The 19,831-nt window shown below is 33.0% G+C and overlaps 1 protein-coding gene across 3 annotated transcripts in view; it reads right to left on the reverse strand.

The window, feature by feature from the left end:
• The window catches only part of LOC140057559 (short transient receptor potential channel 7-like), a 47,576-nt gene that overhangs the window by 17,700 nt on the left and 10,045 nt on the right, over positions 1-19,831 (reverse strand). For 2 of the 3 annotated variants that reach the window (XM_072103289.1, XM_072103274.1), the window contains exon 1: positions 14,134-14,304. The exons of the other annotated variant lie outside the window; for it this stretch is intronic. In XM_072103289.1, coding sequence (XP_071959390.1) covers positions 14,134-14,180 — 47 coding nt within the window. In that variant the 5' untranslated portion in view covers positions 14,181-14,304. Of the gene's footprint in view, positions 1-14,133; positions 14,305-19,831 lie in introns of those variants that run through there. 3 annotated transcript variants of the gene reach the window in all.

Genomic DNA, 19,831 nt, shown 5'->3' on the forward strand with positions numbered 1-19,831 from the left:
ACATCTATATTATTAACATGATTTCTGCCTTAAAGATGTATTGTCCCCAAATAACACGAGAAATAAATATTACAAAAATCAGAATTTGAATATGCCATTTTGTAGTTTTAACAAAATTAATCACTTCGGAAAAAATAATGTTTTCAGTTATAACATGACAAAATAAACGGTTAGATTCAATCAAAAAACTATTGGCTGGCATCCAATTTGACTATTTGTGTTTTAATTTACAGTTTTTCAAGTAAATAATTTTTGTTTTGATCCAGTTTTTGGTCAAAGTGAACTATTATGGCATATTCAACAACAACAACAAAATTCATGGGACAATACATCTTTAACCTTATATTGTCCACCCGTGAGTTGGTTACCGTGCCTACCAACTACAGTTCGCGATGTGGTCCCATGAAGCGATTAAACTAAAGCATGGTTCCCACTAGCGACGCAACGCAAGGACGTAACGCAACGCAAGTGAAATGACCAATCACAAGCGATGGCTTATTCGCTTGTGATTGCTAACTGTCTATAACTTCGCTTGTCATTGGTTAAAACGCTTGCGTTGCGTTTACGTCCTTGCGTTACGTTCTAGTGGGAACCACGCTTCTGAACGGGTAATAAATATCACATGTTTGACTGTGTGACACACGTAGGCCTAAATCACACCACTTATTTTTATTAAAATATAAAATAATAACATAGACGGTAAAAATGTCCTCGGGGAGTTAAGCCGTCAATTTCACTCGAGATCAATTGAAAAAGTAACATTTTTCATATACTGAATTAGTTAAAGAATAATATATACTGTTACAAATACATGTTTATGCTCTTCAGATGAAGTAGAGCTGAATCATCGAATTACACAAGAGACACACCAGTACGCAGACTACGTTTGCCTACGCATTTCTTTTATTAATGTCTCGATGTTTTATGTTCAAATAGTTCAAATTTGAAAGAAGGCGTACACACGCACACAATTAATATCTAATGAGTGAAATTGTGCGTTTATAAATACATAAGGCCTAACCTTTCTGTTTCAGAAAACTGTAGATGGTACGCGAGCGACGCGAATTAATTAATTTTGCCATCACGTAAATTTATATTATAAATATGTGTGTGTTCGTTTCGTTGATGTGCTTATTGCCTTATTTGAATAATTGTATATATTGGATACAAAATTAAAGAACAACGTTACACTATTATAGATTAATGTTCCTGTTTTTAAAGACTAATTATTTAATTGCGTGAATACAACATTATTGTTCTGAGTGTATATGTATTTACTCTAGACTTGTCTACACCTACACTTTTTTTTAGTAAGTTTGCAATAAATTATTTTATTTAATCAATAGAACCGGCCGAATTTAGGGACGATAAATTATTGAATTTAATCATGAACAGACTATGTTTATCAATTTTTACGCAATGATAATAAATCATTGTATGTTTCTATTGATAAACAAGATATATTGTAATTACTAAGTTTCGAGAATAGTGTGTTTTATATTGAGGTAATTTATAATTTTTGTAATTACGGTTTCTTTTGTATATTAGACGAGGCGCATTAGTCTTCGTTTGCGATTCATTTCCTATGCAGATGTTTCGGTATCAACGCTATCAAATCAGGCCTTTTGATTGTAGTTTCACGTACATAGACTAGGCCTATGTCAAAGGTTGATGTTGGACAATTTAGCCGGAAGGCCAAAGTTCAAAAGATACGGTCAATTACGTACACAGAGCGTCTTTATGGTGGCTAGATAAATTCATCATTATGTTACGTTACTGCCTTTGCTGTGATAAAAACGGCTACAAAACGCAAGTGAATTGACCAATCATAAGTCAAACAGTGATCTATCGCGTCGTGATTGATCGAATTACTTGCAGCGCGCTTACGTCATTGCGTTGCGTCTTTTGGAATGATACAATTAAACAAAATAGGCCTAATTGTTCAGAGCAGGGAAGCGTGAATCCCAGGGGCCGTTCACCAATCGCACTTAGGCTAAGGGAAACAATTACCCTTAAAAAATCTTGTATCTAAGTGAATACCAATTAAAGGAAAATACTTAAATATTTATTGAGTTAAGTAAAATACTTAATATTTAAGGGATAGGTTCAGAGAAGGCCCGCAATAATACACTTACTTTTTTGGAATGACAATGCAACAATTAGTAGCATGCACAATACAAAGATGTCCCTGATTTATGTAAAAATCACAAGCTTTGATAACTATAGCAATCACAATACGTTTTAATACGTTGTTGTGCTAAAGTATAATCTACAATGATCTGTAAAAGGACCACGTACACCATAGCGTTCAAACGCGTAGATTGCGCAGTTAATCTCGTTAATCTGTCTTTTCTCTTTCACAAAAGTCTGGAGAAATTGGTTTTACAAGACGTCTGGATGTTATTTCTAACCATGATATTATATCGTTGATCTCAAAAGGCAATAACTGATATACAGTAGGTAATATTATATAACCGTGTCACGTGATTTCGTGCATGGGGTTATATTGGAGCTAATTGCCTCAGAAATACAATAACAAGCCACAAGCAGGTAGTATTAGTGAGAACACCCTAAAGCCAGAAGTACTGAATAATGGCTTATTCCGCTTAGGGTTGCAACAATTAACTGCAATGTGTGAAAGCTGCAAACCATTAAAATATAGATTTTGTCTTTATATAGAATTATCTACTAAAACAATAATCCTTTAGACTTACGGTAGTTCTCTATGAAGTTTTCAAAGCAAAATTAATGACATAGAATAATTACTTATACAGTATAATATCATTATATAATATTTGTATTTATGCAAATTGTTAAGACTAGTGTGTATTCTGTAAGCATAAGCGAATTCATTCACTATTCTCATCGGAGCTAATTCCTGTAAAATATTAAAATTTGTTTTAGGACAGCTTGAAAAAGACTTGCATTTTGGAACCATATGTTAATGTTAATATTACGTAAAATCCTCCCCGTAAAATGTTATCTAATATTACCAAATGTCGACATGCTTAATGTGTAAACATCCGTAAAGGTAAATTAGATGAATGCTATAGAATCATTATTATCGATAGCAATGAATCTTGGCGAATCATGTTTACAGTTTTATAGGTAAATGTGATAAGCATACACTGTCATATATATCACATGTCACGCCTGTATCATAGTCCATAATAAGCGTAATATAACCTTAACACAATATAGGCGAAACATGTGATATATGTGACCCTGTACAGTTGCCTATAATACAGAACAGACAGACATTATGCGGACAGAAAGTCAATCGGGTGGAATAAACATTGCGTAAGTTTTTACACGTTTGAAAATGACAAAACCCATGTTATAGAACCTGATAAATTGATGAACGAATTGCCATACATCCTCACAAAATGAGCGGAACTGCATTCTGGGTAGTTTAATACCACAATTAAATACGACACTTTTCGCCAAAATTGTCAAAATATTGTATCAAATAAAATACTGCAAAGGAATATTAAAAATGTTAAAACTTAATATCAAAACATCCGAATTCAATCAGATGTTACAATCGGATGTGTTGGTCTATTATTATAGAAATCGAGATTATCTTCACGTTAAGATTGTACATTTTTGACAATATTGGCTACCTGGAGATTTCGATTTAAACGATTCCTTCTCTACCACCTGCCTATGCTTTCCTCTAATTAATACAATAAAAAATAGTAATTAATTGAAATGGGGAAAATGAAATAATACGGTTAGTGAGATATTATTACGGTAAGATTTTTTGGTTTATCTATCTGCCTGTTTATTTTGGTGTGTGGGGGCTGGGGGGGGGGTGTAGTTGTGTGTTTTGTAATGCTATTAATAGTTAATGCGGTACGGTAATCGGCACTACAAAGAATACATTTAAATTAAGTGTGTTTGGTTAGTTGTTCAGAGTTACAAAAATACTATTATGTCGTCCTGTACATTGAATAAAACTTCAGTTCTAAATAACGACAAAATTTCCTTCAGCCTCTAATAACAAGAATGGTCTAAAATCTGGTGACTTTATTTGTCCATTATTATGAGGACGTGTGGCGTGTGAGATCGAGGTTTGAATCCAACTCTCGGGGATTATGCTTCCATGCGTGTTTGATCCAAAAAATGGGGTAGTATTAGTAATGTTCAGCGCTTTGAGGTTTCACAACATTAGACGTTATATAATCCAGGATATTATTATTATGTAAGCCCTATGACCGGGACAGTCCTAGATAGAAAGTCCCTATATTGGCGATAACAGCGCCTTTAACCTCTATAGTGGACAGAAAAAACCATAATGTTAAAAAAAGCCAATATAATGGACATGTTTCACTAAGCCCGTTTTGTAGACAAGTACACCATACACCGACCTCCATCCGTACCGATAATAAGCATAAAACGGTAGGAGTTCAAATGTAACATACACTATCAGAGATTACAACAATAGGCCTATATCACGGGACTTTGCTACGAAATAACATCAAAGACCAATGCTGATATCATTTTAATCCAAAACAATCCCGTAAAAGAATGGAAAGGTATGACTTATTAACCAAAGAGATGGTTGATTATGATTGATTACTGGATAATCAGTCAAATCAGTTAACGAGCTGTCCAGATTTAGATAATAATTAATGATAATATTTAATTTAAAATCTTGTATGATGCACATAATCCACATTAGCAAAACATAGTTATTATCACGCCCAATTATGACCAAATATCTTGTACTGGCTTTGTGTACATTATCGTCTTGTGTTACCATAGGTAGTATACTGATTCGTAAATTCGTGCGACACGCGCGGATTGACTGACATAGGCATCATGTTTATTGGAAAAGTGTAGTCCTCGAATTTTATGCAAACAGATGTGTAACATAAAAATAATGATGTTGATATAGTTCGCGTAATAACATGGAATTACTTGTCAAGATGTTTCTACTTACCATACTATTGAAGCGCACTACATTAACATCAAATTTGCATTTCCAACGAATTCAGTGTATATATGTATATATTTTCCTCTAATTGCAAATATATATGTCATAAATTATTATTAATAATTTCAAACGAAAAAAAATAAAACAAATAATGCCAATAGTAATGGTATTATTACCATTTAGCAATTTCATATAATTAAAAATATATTATACCGTCGCCAACAAAACGTGTGCATATTTATGAAATGTTGAAAGAATGCTTTTAGCTTAGGCCTATAAATGAGAATTTAATATTTTCGAAACGTCAATTTCGAAAAGTCAATACTCTTTGTATTGACTTAAAGTAGTAAACACAAAAGCCTCGCTTATTGTGGGAGGGGTTAGTTACGTCATTGACTAGTCCACTAGTACACTTCTGCTGATGTTTTACGTAATGCAATGTTGTTTATGGGCAATAATATTGTGGTTATCACTATCTGAACTTAAAATAGACATTAATGAGTGTGAAAATAACTATATTGAACAATAGAAACGCGGAACTAATACCCTTGTTTGTTTACACTTTGTCTGCTATGACAGTATACATCTACATATACCCTAATAATAATAATAATACCCTGATTAAGGTAGCGAAAAGTATAGAAGTTAAACTGTAATTTATTGCTATAGCTAGCTATAATTTAATTATTTCAAATGGTACATTGTATTATAATTGTAATTATGTATGTATGTATATGTAAATAAAAATGTAATCACGAGTGTCTTCAACAAATCATTAGTAAAGTATTGTTGAGTCTACTATTAATGGTATCTTGTCTGAGCTGAGATATTACCACCACCGTATGATGTGCGACCATAAAACACGATTGTAAAGTGAAAGCCATGTTTTTGACCACTTAATTTTATAGTCATATTTTCTTTTTCAATCTATTAGCTTGGAAAATCAACATTATGGATGACCTTCAAATTCTAGAGGCCATTCATTCTTTCTTTCCTTTACCTTTCTTTTTCTTCTTTTCTCTTTCATTCTTTTGTTCGTTTTTATCTTTATGCCTACTAAACCACAACTACGGTAATTGAAGAAGAAATACAAGACTCAAAACATTTTTACGACAACCAGAATTTGAACTTTGTACTAGAAACACTAAATGTTTCCTTTTTCTTTTCTCTTTCTTTCTTTCTTTCTTTTTTTTTTCTTTCGTTTGTTGTCCCTTTATCTTTACTAAATCCCAAAGCGATTTTACCACAAATAAATTTGAACTTTGTACTGGAAACACTTAATGTTTCCTTTCTCTTTTCTCTTTCTTTTTTTTTTTCTTTCATCTTTCCTTTATCTTTACTAAACTCAAAGCGATTTTACCATAAACAAATTTGATCTTTGTACTGGAAACATTCAATGTTTCATTTTTTTTCCTTTCCTTTTCACTTTATCTTTATCTTTTTTTGTGGGGGGGTGGGGGGGGTGGGCTTTACTTTATTTACTATTTTTTATTTTACTATTTTATTATTTAACACAAACAAATTTGAACTTTGTACTTGAAACACTTAATGTTTCCAGCAATAATGTTCCCAGTGTACAGCAATGTAAACACCAAAAGTGTTATTTCATAATGTCTTGTGCAGCGCTGTAATTAAGAACTTAAATGGGTCAAACACTGTTTGTCTTACAATCTGAAGAAACGCAAACAGCATTCGTTAATTGTTTATTTATTTTTAATTCTGATAGTAAATCTACCTCAACCGTTTTAAAAAAAATATTACTCGTCCAGGTATGTGTACTTGATAAGTAACTAAACTTAACTTCAGTACTTTAAAATGTCTTTTTATTACAGAGCTACTTCCTTTCTTAATTCTCTCTCCCCATCAATTGCAATATATGTTTTGAAACCAACCAAGTTAAAATTATATCTCAAAGATAAGCAATAAAACAAGCAATATTTTGGTTTTATATTTCAATGAAACTTAATGAATTTTCTAAAGTTTGTACACATGTATGAATTTATAATTTTTACAGTAATCTGTTTGAGAATTTTAACTCCTCTTGTAAACTATTTGAACGTCGTTTGTATAATTGTGTATTGTTTTTAAGAGGGCTTTTTAGTCGCGTTGACGCGACTCTATAGTTCACTATGTCGGTCGGTCGGTCTGTCGGTCTGTCGGTCTGTCTGTCGGTCCGGTATCACTATGCGTTTTAGCACGCAACTTATGGCTGTTGGCCTTGTTTTAATTCAGCTGTACTACTGGTAGTACATCTGTTAGAGCTACCGGTAAAACAAAATTGAACAAATAAATAAATATCAATTTGAACAGACTTCTTTCCCACTGTTGCTTTTAATTAATTTATATTCAGTTCAAGTACAAAGAGCACTAAACAGAAAATCTTAAGAGTTTGATTCCTATAATTTAGGGAGAATCTATCCACGCGATTTCTGAGATTTGTATAGCATTCCTTTCACACCAAGTAGAAATGAATTCACATGCGGATAAACCATCACATGTGAAAACAGCATATAGAAAAAGGGAGAAAGGTATTGAGTTCAAGCACAACATTCCTGACCAATATACCTATAAGAACAGCCGCTCATAACAAACGTTCTGTAAATCTGACAAACAAACAAAAACATAGAAATGAAAATAACTCTACAAGATGAATATGTGTAATCTGCTGCGCTATGTATACCGGATAACAAACATTGTTCCAATAAATGTAACAATTGCATTGCTGAAGGGTTTGTACAATGTAGGCATATAAACGAACGTATACAAGTTATACTATTCGGTGGAATAACACATGGATCTACTCAATATTATGAATAATTATTCCGATTTTAAACTTGTTATATTACAATAGGCACTTATAAAATATTAGGCTAGTTGTTCCATGTCAGCACACACACTTCACAACATCAACGGTTATCTATCATTTCTTATGTGAATACGGTAGAACGTATGTGTTAATTTCCTACGACAATTAGCATTCTGTCAACGTAGATAGGCCGTAATTGATAAAATGAATTACGCATCGGTTACTTTGACGCGGCTGTATTCGCGCAAATTGACTATACTAATAAAGACAGACGAAGGCATAATTGATTAGAATGTGGCGTTTCATATTATAATAAAAATGTAAATATGCATATGGTGTTAACCTATCATCTGATCAAGGCTGTAATCTATCACAAGGTGGCGTTTCATATTATAATAAAAATGTAAATATGCGTATGGTGTTAACCTATCATCTGACCAAAGCTGTAATCTATCATAAGGTGGCGTTTCATATTATGATAACAATTTAAATATGCGTAAGGTGTTAACCTATCATCTGACCAAGGCTGTAATCTATCATAGGGTGGCGTTTCATATTATGATAAAAATGGAAATATGCGTAAGGTGTTAACCTATCATCTGATCAAGGCTGTAATCTATCACAGGGTGGCGTTTCATATTATGATAAAAATGGAAATATGCGTATGGTGTTAACCTGTCATCTGATCAAGGCTGTAATCTATCATACGGTGGCGTTTCATATTATGATAAAAATTTAAATATGCGTAAGGTGTAACCTATGGTAACCTATCATCTGACCTTAATTTATCCTAATGTGGCGTTTCATACTTGGTAAAAGTGTAAATATACAAGTATTGTACTGTAATACATTTTTTGGAGGAGTCAGTATGGCTATGATAATTAGCATATGGCGTTTCATATGATAAGTGTAATGATCTTGTGTAAACCCGTGAACAGAGTCAGTTATTGTGTAATCGTTATGTAAAAGTTTCACATAACTACATGTAAATATATGCATGGTATTACCCTGTCTTGTGACATTATATGTAATCGAGAAGGTTTAAGTATATGAGCTACCGTACTCTTTGGACTCAAACATCACCGCCTTTGTTTATAAATTTAGAATGATCATCAACAATGATTACTGCGGGATCTGTGATTCTTATGTAAATAAATATATAAATACAATAAAAACAACTAATTTAATCTTAGGGATTAACTCTGATCCAGTTGTGATCTTTTAAAGATATGTATAGATCTAATCTCAGGGATCTCTTTTGCTATGTGTAGCGTAGCAAATAAATCTACGGTGCTGCTATTCATAAAATGGTAGGCCTACTGTATAAACAAAACATGCAGTACAATGTTAATATACATCGGATATCATCATCTTAACATTGATAATGAGCTACCGTGCTATCATTTAATAAAGTTTAGCATACTATTAGAAAAACAAATCTCATGGAGACAATATTTATTTTGTTGATGTCTCAATTACAGGTCTGGTCAGTAAGCATATATATAGGCCTATCAAATATAACGACAAATAGTTACATTCAATATCTCTTGAAACAATGTGAATCTGCAATTGTCAATTTGTTTCATTTTACTGTCTTATGCTATGCTTACACTATCAAACTAGTTTGACAAAAAAAGTGTGATGTGTCCAAATATATATGTCTATATAGGCACATCACACTTCTTTGTCACATAAAGTTTGTAGACGGAGCTATAGCTTAATTATCGGGTTTTTTTTCTCTTGAAAGAATATTATAGCGATTTTTTTTTAAATCAAACACAATCAGTATTTTTTACCAAAAACATCTTCAAAGTATCTTGGTGAGATATATCGTAAACAATCGAAAATATGTGATGATGTCATATCTCTACAATATTTAGGCATAGCACTACATATTTGGGAACATCACACTTTTTTGTCAAACTATAGTTTGATACTCTAGACAGAACTTAATTCAATCTTCATCCTTCATCAACTTCCAATCTAAAAACATTTATCTTATTCATTCTTAGAAGGTATAAACTCATCTCACTTTATTTGTAATTATTCATGGGTCGATAGACTCACTGTTATCGGTAAGAAGAAGATCTGCATAGTACCCATACTGCTATTTATAGTACGTTGTAATTTACTTTTGAAGAGCATTTTATTCAGTTATATTGGAAAAGTCCGTGACTACTTGCAATTCTCTCATACGGTGTCCTAATACATTTCTGGGCTGGTTCTGCCACCGGTAAACTGAGTATGATCTGATTCTGTTCTAGGCCTAGTTGTGTGTCGTTACTTCCATTCCTGATAGGTCAGAGTTTTCGATACAACGTCCATGTTGGAACGCAGCAGGAGAAGTTAAACGGATCGAAACAGTAATAGGCCTAGTAGCACTATTTCAACTTGTGGATCTAACGATCGAAATTTTATTGTTTAACACTTATAGGCATACAATCAACCATAGTGTGGGTGGGGGGAACACCTCATAACTCCAATTAGAGAAAATATAAACTAAATAAAAATATACATTACCCTATGAAGATTTCATAGGCCCTATGAAGATTTCATAGGCGCTAAGACGATAACGGTTTGTTGTGTTTCCAGGAAAATGACTAATCAAATAATAAAGTCACTAGAAAAACCGATTTACAATCATTATAGAAATGTTATAATGGAATATAATTACTATACTGACTACTAATTTTCCCCCGCAAAACCCAACGTCTCAAATTACACATCTAAATTGTATGATTTCTTTAAAAACAAATCTCGTTAGCTGGATAACCATTTGAATTTATCATTCTGTAGATAGGTCGTAACTTTCTATATAATAAATAATAAATAATCTGAAGTTGAATGGGAAAGACAACTAAACAAAATAAAACATAAAAAATACAAATACAAAAACGTCAGTGTCTCTTTTCTGAGAAAGATATTATAAAATTGAAATATACGAATTAAGATTAGAATGATATTAAATAATAATAAATGTATAAATTTACATTTTGATATTGTGCATGGAGGATGCAAGACGAGTATATACTCGCACAGAAATATACGAATTAAGATTAGAATAAAAATAATAAATATCTAAATTTAATTTAGATTATGATATTCTGAATTGAGGATACAAGGCGGGTAAACTCACACAAAAGACCAACAAAAAAATCTTTTCAAATTTACAAAATTTCACCTCAATTAAAGATTACAATTTATGCGTGTATTTGGATATTATTTAATATTAGCATTCTTGTAAATAAATCAACTGATCTCTCAATCTTTTCTTCGTTGAATGTTGAAAATTATTAATATCTTAATAATAAGCAATTTAGTATTTTCCAGATTAAAGTAACAGCGCGTATTTAACTGTAACTACCAGATTTTCTTCTTATTCTAATTTCCTCGCGTTTGGTTAAACGACTTAATCTCAACGGTGATTTGCATAATGTAAAATACGATTCACACTAATTCTAGTGAGAGAAAAAAATTTCGGAGAAGCAGTTTTGTTTGCAGACAGAGTAATATAAATTTGATATATTGGCAAGATATACATAACGTGTCCTGTACTTAAAAGGTTACAGGTTCGAATCTCATTAACATATACAAACAAAGTGGTGATTTGCATAATGTAAAATACGAATGTAAAATCTTTTTGAGTGCAGTAAAAATTAAAAATGGTATCCGCAATATCAGCAAGAGAGATGGGAGTGGGGGAGAGAGAGTTTGGAGTTTCGACGGCCTCAGAACTACGACATAGGCCTACTACATTACAATTTTATCGGAAATCGAAAGCTGTATTATTGACTGCATAATATAATATTATACTCGTCTTCAAATCAAGGGGTATGCGATTTGAATCTAACAGTATTTTATATCTATCCGTTCTCGTCTTCAAATCAAGGGGTATGCGATTTGAATCTAACAGTATTTTATATCTATCCGTTACTTAATGTTCCACGTTTCCTTCATGGGAATTATTTGTTAATTGGAAAGGGGAATTTCTACAGCATACTGTAGATTCCTTACATAAATATTTTAAATTATCATGTCATGTTGTTAATTATATTAAACACCTCAGTAAATTTACAAATAAACTTAGTATTTAACTGAAAGCCGTACTCAACCTATATTTAAGGTTTACCGTTTAATTAGGTCTTACTTTTTAACTACTTAACTCGGCACGCACGCAACTGTTGGAAATCACTAAATTATACAATAATAATGATAATAAAATAGAGGTAAATAAATAACATTCTAGGTGGTAGTAGTTGTAGTAGTATCCTTATTGTACATGATCATCCGCCAACCCCCCCCCCCCCCCCCCTCACCCATAAAACCCTTCGTTACAATAATATTAAAATAATTTCAAATAAATTACAAATTAAAATAATATTATTAATATTGACAAATGACGAAATAAAAGGAATTAGGGTGACTCATAATAATTCGAAGAATCATAATTTCGATTATTAATTGCAATGATTAACATAAAGTGTATAATATAATTCTGTACTAACTTATATAAGGTCTATTGTTATTGTTAATAAACAAATAACAATTAGGTTTACAATTGTGAAGGTAATAATACTAACAATTTTAGTCGAAACAGACATGCGCAGTATATCACAACATCGTTTCTTTCTTTTTTCTGTCGGTATCCTGGTATTTCATAAAACAAATTAAATATCATTATGCTTATTAGTCAACAGATACAAGTTCCACAGGTAGGATCATAATTATCATGTGCATATTTACAGAATGTACTGGTATTCAAATAAATACATTGAAAACAAAATTAATTCCGGGAAATCTAACGATAGAATAGAGGATTTTCCCAGGATGTTTAGAATATAGTTTTATTTATTTATTCTTACAAATGATTTAATATTTTTGGTAAAAGGATATGATTATCGTGACTATCACGGCATACGTCATCATTCAAGAATAGCATTACAAAGTGTAGGCCTATACCATAAACTTTTTTTTTCTCTATGACGGTTATATACTGTGTTATTACTACTCCACGCAATGCCTACTTTTATAGACATACAGTGCGAAGTGATGATGGTTTATGTATATAACCCACCAATCGAATAACAAAATAGGTAGTCGTTATCTCGGGACCCTTCTATGGTCACCGCCAGGTAGGCTTACTTCATCAAGGCTTCTATGAATGGCTGACGATTTGGGAGCAGGAACGCTAGTAGACCATCACACCCATTACATTCAGACATCATTATAAGTAGATCAGGAAGGGTTAGACTGACACAGGAAAAAATATCCACAAACCGTTTCAGATTTTCACCAATGTACATAGCATGCAATTTGTTTAACAAAAACTTTTCAGGATAGTCACTTGTATCATTTGTATTTATTTATATAGTTATCACATCGTATTATTTATTCTACTCAGGTACAAAACATATCTCGAAATTGTTAACAATTTTGACAATAAAGTTATCTTGTATCTTGTATCTTGTAGACCAAACCCAGTACCGTTTTGATTACGATCAATCGGGAAATTAGCTCACGAGGCAATTCATAAGGTATCCCTCAAAGACATAGTCAGATATAGCTATAAAACACGGCTGTTGCGGATATATTGATCAGACACTAAAGCTTGGTTCCCATTTGGACGCAAAGTAAGGACGTAAGCCAAACGTCAATTCGAATAATCCATCGCTTTGATTGGTCAATTGGCATGGGTTGCGGCTCACGTCTTTGCGTTGCGTCCTGTTGGAACCAAGCTTAAGACAAATTATGTTCAATATGAGAGGCAGGGATTGTAATGGAGATGTAGCTTTGTGCTTGCCTTCCAATCCCAAGGTACATGGTTCGATCCTGATCATGGTTAGTTGTAACTCTCACGACACTTTCTACTAAAATCCTAACCTTCAAACGAGGCCTAATTTATTAACATTTTATAGTTTATCCATCATGTATTGGAGGATTTATAGCTGTTGGACTCTGTATGCGTAATAATGAATGAAAAGTGGGTGGGGGTAGGGAGGGCTTACAACTGAGCATTTTATGAAGGTGGTGTGTACACAATGGATGAGACACAACCTTTAAACACATAGAATCCAACAAATATGAATTGAACAAATCAGTTACATTGTGAAGATAGACAATTTTGGCTTTAAACATTTTCCAGGGTCTTATAAAAACCATCAAAACAATGTTTTACAATGCTCTTTGTAAAAAGTCGATAACTTATGTTCGATTAAGTTACGAATTGTTCAAATAACAAATAAAACATTGTTTTTAAATTTACCAGTAAGGAGAGTATAAACGCATTTGCAACACAGCCAAAGAATACATTATTTTCGAACTACTACATCTGCATGTTTCTAAACAGTAATCTACAATTTAATTATAAGATTGTTTTCTATGTTCTTACCAGTAAAACTCATGACGCTTTTCATATGTCGATTGGTGGGTCGACATCGTCGCGGCCGGCTCAATACCAAAACACGCCTGACATTATTAAATCCTCAGAAAAGCGGCATTATTGACGTATTTTGACAGTAGAAAGAAGCATGCATATTACATCCTGTCATCTGTTGAGTATCGGTACGACTATTGCACGTCTACTCGTAAGTACGTTCGTCAAAGTCATCATCATTAAGAAGAATCGTGGACGATACATGAGGGCGCACTGATACAACAATGGTAAATCAAGGCAACAAACACTAGATAGTATCCATATTTTAAGTCTAAAAAGGGTCAATCTGGGGAAAAATTAGACACAAAAATTAGTGTTTCTCAACTGATCTGTGTCATTAATTTGGGTTCTATATATCCACCAAAAAAAAGTTCCAGCTCATCTGGCCTGGATATATAGACCTCAAATGACTCAAATCAGTTAAGAAACACTTAATTTTTCCCAGAGAGAACGTGTAAAATAGGAATACTAAGAAACTGAAACACTGAGTGTAAACATAATGAAATTAGCGCCACCAAACGGTTTCTTATGATTCGATTTCAAACCCAACTAGATGTCGTATAGTAGGCCTATGTTCACCATTTAACTTTATTGGTTCTCTAAAACAAATCATTCTTTTGAGATATGTAATTATAATCGTGATGTTCACTAGGACGGAGAGAATAATAAATTAACAAAAAATCAGTTTTAAAAATAACAATTAGAAGATTATTATTTAAAGATTTTTGGTGAAATTAACTGTTTTGTCGAATTTATAGAATGATTACCGTACGTAACGCATAACCGTATAAATAGAACGATCACCGGTGCTGGTGTACAGGGGATCGGCGTAGGCCTACGTGCGTTTAGCTTGGTTCTCACTAGCGATGCAACGTAAGAAAATGCCCTTCCAATCATTGTGCCTGCGTAAAATCAAACCTACGATGTTTGCAGCATTATTGCGTCGTCGGTTTCTACTTGTGATACAGCACTTTGGGCCGTCGATACATCGCTGCGTTGCGTTCTAGTGGGAACCACGCTTTAGTTTAGTTTGGTTCCCACTAGGACGCAATAATACGAATAACTCGACAACGCTTGTGATTGGTCAAATTACTTGCATTGCACGTTACGTCCTTCATTGCGTCCTAGCGAAAATAAATAGCGTACGTGCCATCATTTGTAAATAAAGTATGAATTAATTATAATAACTGTTGTCGTTAATTTTTGTCGTAGCCTACGTAATATTATCGTGAACGGACGTATAATTAGGGGAATCTTCAAAACGAATGTAGGCTTACATAGGCCTGAGTTGGTTGTTGACGAATTATGACGAAAGATAAAGTCATGTAATTAATGCTGGATCGTACTAGGCCGTGAAAGTTGCAATCACGTAAAAATAATGATGTTGAGGTGAAAGTGATTTAACTATTTTACGTTGACACAATTTTAAACACGAGGGGCTCATAAGCATCGCTTGACGAATCTCAACAAGTAACAAGATCGTCACGGTCAATTGGAGGTTACAACAACAGCGCCATCTTTGTACGTTCTGTGATCAATTTTGACAAATACTTTGCATACTGATTAAACAATTCCTGTGCAACTGTTAGTCATGTTAAACATAAATAACCCAAATATTTCCTATCAATTTAGTATAGGTTCGAAACTGAATTTCAACTTAAATTGGTACAACTATACATGTTTGACACACATGGCGTTTCATACGTAAAAATATCGGCTGTCATTAATTCACTAATTTCATTTTTTGATTTAAAAGAATTTCATTTTGCAGTGTAAGGCACTATTTTGTCCTAAAATTTACAAAAAAAATGAATTTTAAATTTAACTTCCCTATCTTTTTACTTACCGCGATTGTTTTCCACCGAATCTAAATGCGCATGTGTAATTAATCATATTCCCAAATAAGATTGTGATTTGTAAACTTTGAACAAATAATAATAAAACTCTTCGGTTCTTGCGAATACTTGTGCCTACTAGAAAACCACCCAAAACTTAACAAACAATATTCTCCAACAATTGCTTCATTTATTTAGCTAGATATCGATCTACTTTTGTCCAAACTGATTTTGTATTTAAGACAGGACCACAATATAAAACAGGTTTTTTTTCTTTAATTGTAATCCTGGATAAATAATTGTTGTTAAGTGAATAAATAAAATGACCCTTACCGATGGGGCTGCCACTACCCATCCCCACGGACAAGTTAGATATTGGGAAAACATAATTAATTTAATCACACATCATTACATATGATATTCATTTGAAACATATAGGCTACAATATATTCATTTGAAAGTCTGCATGCATAAAGTACTACCCCTGATATAGCGTATAATAAACAAAGCTTAGGTCTAAAACATCAGTCATTCGAGGAACATACATTAGACAGACGTCAAGATCCAATAAGACTCAAATCATTGAGACAGTTGCGTTTCAAGTGTGACTTGCCACAATAAATGTATAAATTGTTCTTATACATATCGTACCGCCACCAGCTTGTGTTTTGAATATTTTCTAGGAATAGACGTAAAAAGCCGAGTAGGCCTATAGCAGTCTAACCCAGGCAAACAAGCAATGAATCAAATTTAATTAAATACAAATACTAGACTTTAGCGAAGGTGCATTTTTGTGATTAGTCGCCAATCAGATTGTTGTCTGATTTCAATCAAAGAAAACATTTAAAGATTCTGAGCTACAGCCATAACCCACTTAAAACAAGATGTATCGATACCCGAGTGGACTGGCTAACATCCGGCCCTTGCCTGGGAGCCGAGAATGCTCGTCTGCAACGCTCCTCCCCATCCCGGCTTACACTTTTTTTGTATCTGAGCCTAGTGTGAAGGCCAGCACACGACCGGAATAATTACAGGCCTATAAAATGGTTAGGTTTTATAGTTTTACATTATCAGTATAGAAACATGTTTTTGGTTAACAAACGAAATTAATCATTTTGACGAGTCTTTGGAGTTTGGACATTTACTTCTCTGTAATAACCATACAATGTGTATGTATTAAAATAATAATTATGTATGTAACATTTCCTCTATGTTGCAACCGAGTGTACCCTAAGGTCTACTCATGACCGGAAACAAAAGTACCAACTTAAGTGTATTTCCGAATATTTTAAACATAGTGAAAAAATGTAGAAATGTGTTAAAACCTTTCAAAATCTCATCTTCTAAATAGGTGCGCCTATCATTTTCACTAAGTGAATATATTGCACAAATCAAATATCCATGAGCTCTGATTGGTTGGGCAAATAAATGTTCACGTGAAAAATATAGAACACTTATTAACTGGGAGATAATACATCAACGTTTATGAATTGCACGAATAATTTCGACTAGATGGGAAGACAAGGTTAAGATAATAGTGACGTATACAAACGCTTAGGAATTAATAATACATTACATGCATTTCGACTAATAACAGATATATATACATATTCTGTTTTATTAAAGTTTACATACGTTTATTTTGTCATGGATTTACATTAATTCGATATGGGTTTAGGAAACACTCGCTAAAAAACTGAATATTAATTAGCATACATAGCTTATTCGAGGTGTATTGTAAAAATTGTTTTAAAAAATCCTCGGGGTACGGTATTAACCCTTTCATTAGATTTTAATCGACTGCAATCAGCTCTGATGACGTCATAACGGTCGTTTGTCGTTATGTAACGATCGTCTCAGATATGGTCATGTGATGCAATTTCTGCCAATCACGTTCTTTATTTACATAAGCTACAGTATGTAATACTTACATAATATTATACTATATAATATCTGATGGCTTTGTTGCTTTAGTGACCCAGTTAACTCTTACGCATCATAAAATTATTATATCAGATTTATGATTTAGGGGCTAAACATACTGCATCAGTTTCGGATATGTGTAAATTTGAAAAATAAAATCCCATTTCAAGATAAATATGTAGGGCCTACGTGAATAATATTGAGAGCAATTTGCAAATTATAGCCAAGTGATTCCGAATCGGTAAAAGTGAGTAATATAGGCATATAATCACAAGAAGCGAGAGTTAAAGTAATCCATTGGTGGTGATTAGTCAAGACATGCGGTGTGCTTACTTGTACATCAAAACTAAAGCTTGTTTCCCACTAGCACGCAACGTAAGGGTGTAAGCCGCTACGCAAGCGAATTGACCAATCAATGGCTTATTCCAACTCTGATTGGTCAATTGTTTTGTTGCGGCTTATAGGCCTACGTCCTTGCGTTGTATCCTAGTGAGAACCAAGCTTTAAGACTCAACCCAAAAACGTACACGCAAAAGGAAGTGGAAGTGCTCACGTGCTCAGGTGTACCTTCTTGCGTTGCGTATCAATGACAAGTTTAGTATAGTAGGGAATGACGGTTCGATCTTAAAAACCAATGATACTGTCCAAGTCCACCAATGTGGGGCAACCATCAGTTTGAGTAGGCCTATAGCTTTTTCCCATGACGTAGGCACAACGCAAGTGAGTTTAGACCAACCACACGCGACAGGACGTCAACATACAGTACATGCTTTTTCATATTTTATAATTCGAACTGGGCTTTTTTCTTGCTGTATTTAATCAATGCGTATGTAAATATAGTTTACAACACCGTTTATATAAAAGTGAGGATGTTACCACTTAAGGTTATAAAGTGATGCGGGTTATATAGGCATTGCGGGTAAATAGGCATATAAATCTCATGTCTATATAACCTGCAGCCTTTCCGCTGTCTATATGTTTTATCTTATATCCAGATCAATTAAATAATGCAAACGGTTGCCAGGGTGACCACTTAATAAGAAGTGCTCTTTATATAAGCGTCATATTACTTGACATTGTAGTGAAATCATCATTTTCATAATGGGTTGAAATAGTTTTTTTTTTGTGATATACAAAATTGTCGGACGAGGGATACTATAAAAGCATTGTTATTTTTACAATGATGTTGATGTCAATTATAATTAGTTTTAATAATATTTTTATGAAGGCAACATTATAATATTATGCTCCCGTCACTCAAACAATAAATAGTCAGTTTTAAATAATATGATAGTTTGTTATCTATTATTTGAAATTGACATATCTGTCGTATATATTATAATACATTTTCTTATGGTGTATTTTTTGTACTTAACTAATGAATAGAGATTGATTGATGACAAATTAACACAATGTTACATATCGGAGATTGTAAATCATGCATTCAGTAAATCTCTGTCTATACTATCAAACTTTATGTTACAAAAAAATGTGATGTTCCCAAATATGGACATGATGATGTCATATCACTAATATATTTGAGCATAATTACTACCATATTTGGCCACAATAACACTTTTTGGTCCAACTAGTTTGATATTGTAGACGGAGCTTTACACAGGAGATATAGCCTATAATATACATTTATGACGAAATCTCTGTTCAATAACTACCGCATTACTATGACAGACATCTACATACGGCACCACGCTTTTTACATTAATATCTTATGACTTTAAACGTATTGTACTTTAAGGGCGAGTGTCTAATAAATCGTGTGTGATTATAAAAACGAACGTCATTCGCAATCATTTGAAAGTAAATCTCGTTCTTAATATTCGAACGAAATACAATACAGATACGTTTATTTTAAAAATGAAAATTATGAAATGGGG

This window comes from Antedon mediterranea, chromosome 1 (genome assembly GCF_964355755.1).
Source record: "Antedon mediterranea chromosome 1, ecAntMedi1.1, whole genome shotgun sequence".
NCBI classification, from domain to species: Eukaryota; Metazoa; Echinodermata; class Crinoidea; order Comatulida; family Antedonidae; genus Antedon; species Antedon mediterranea.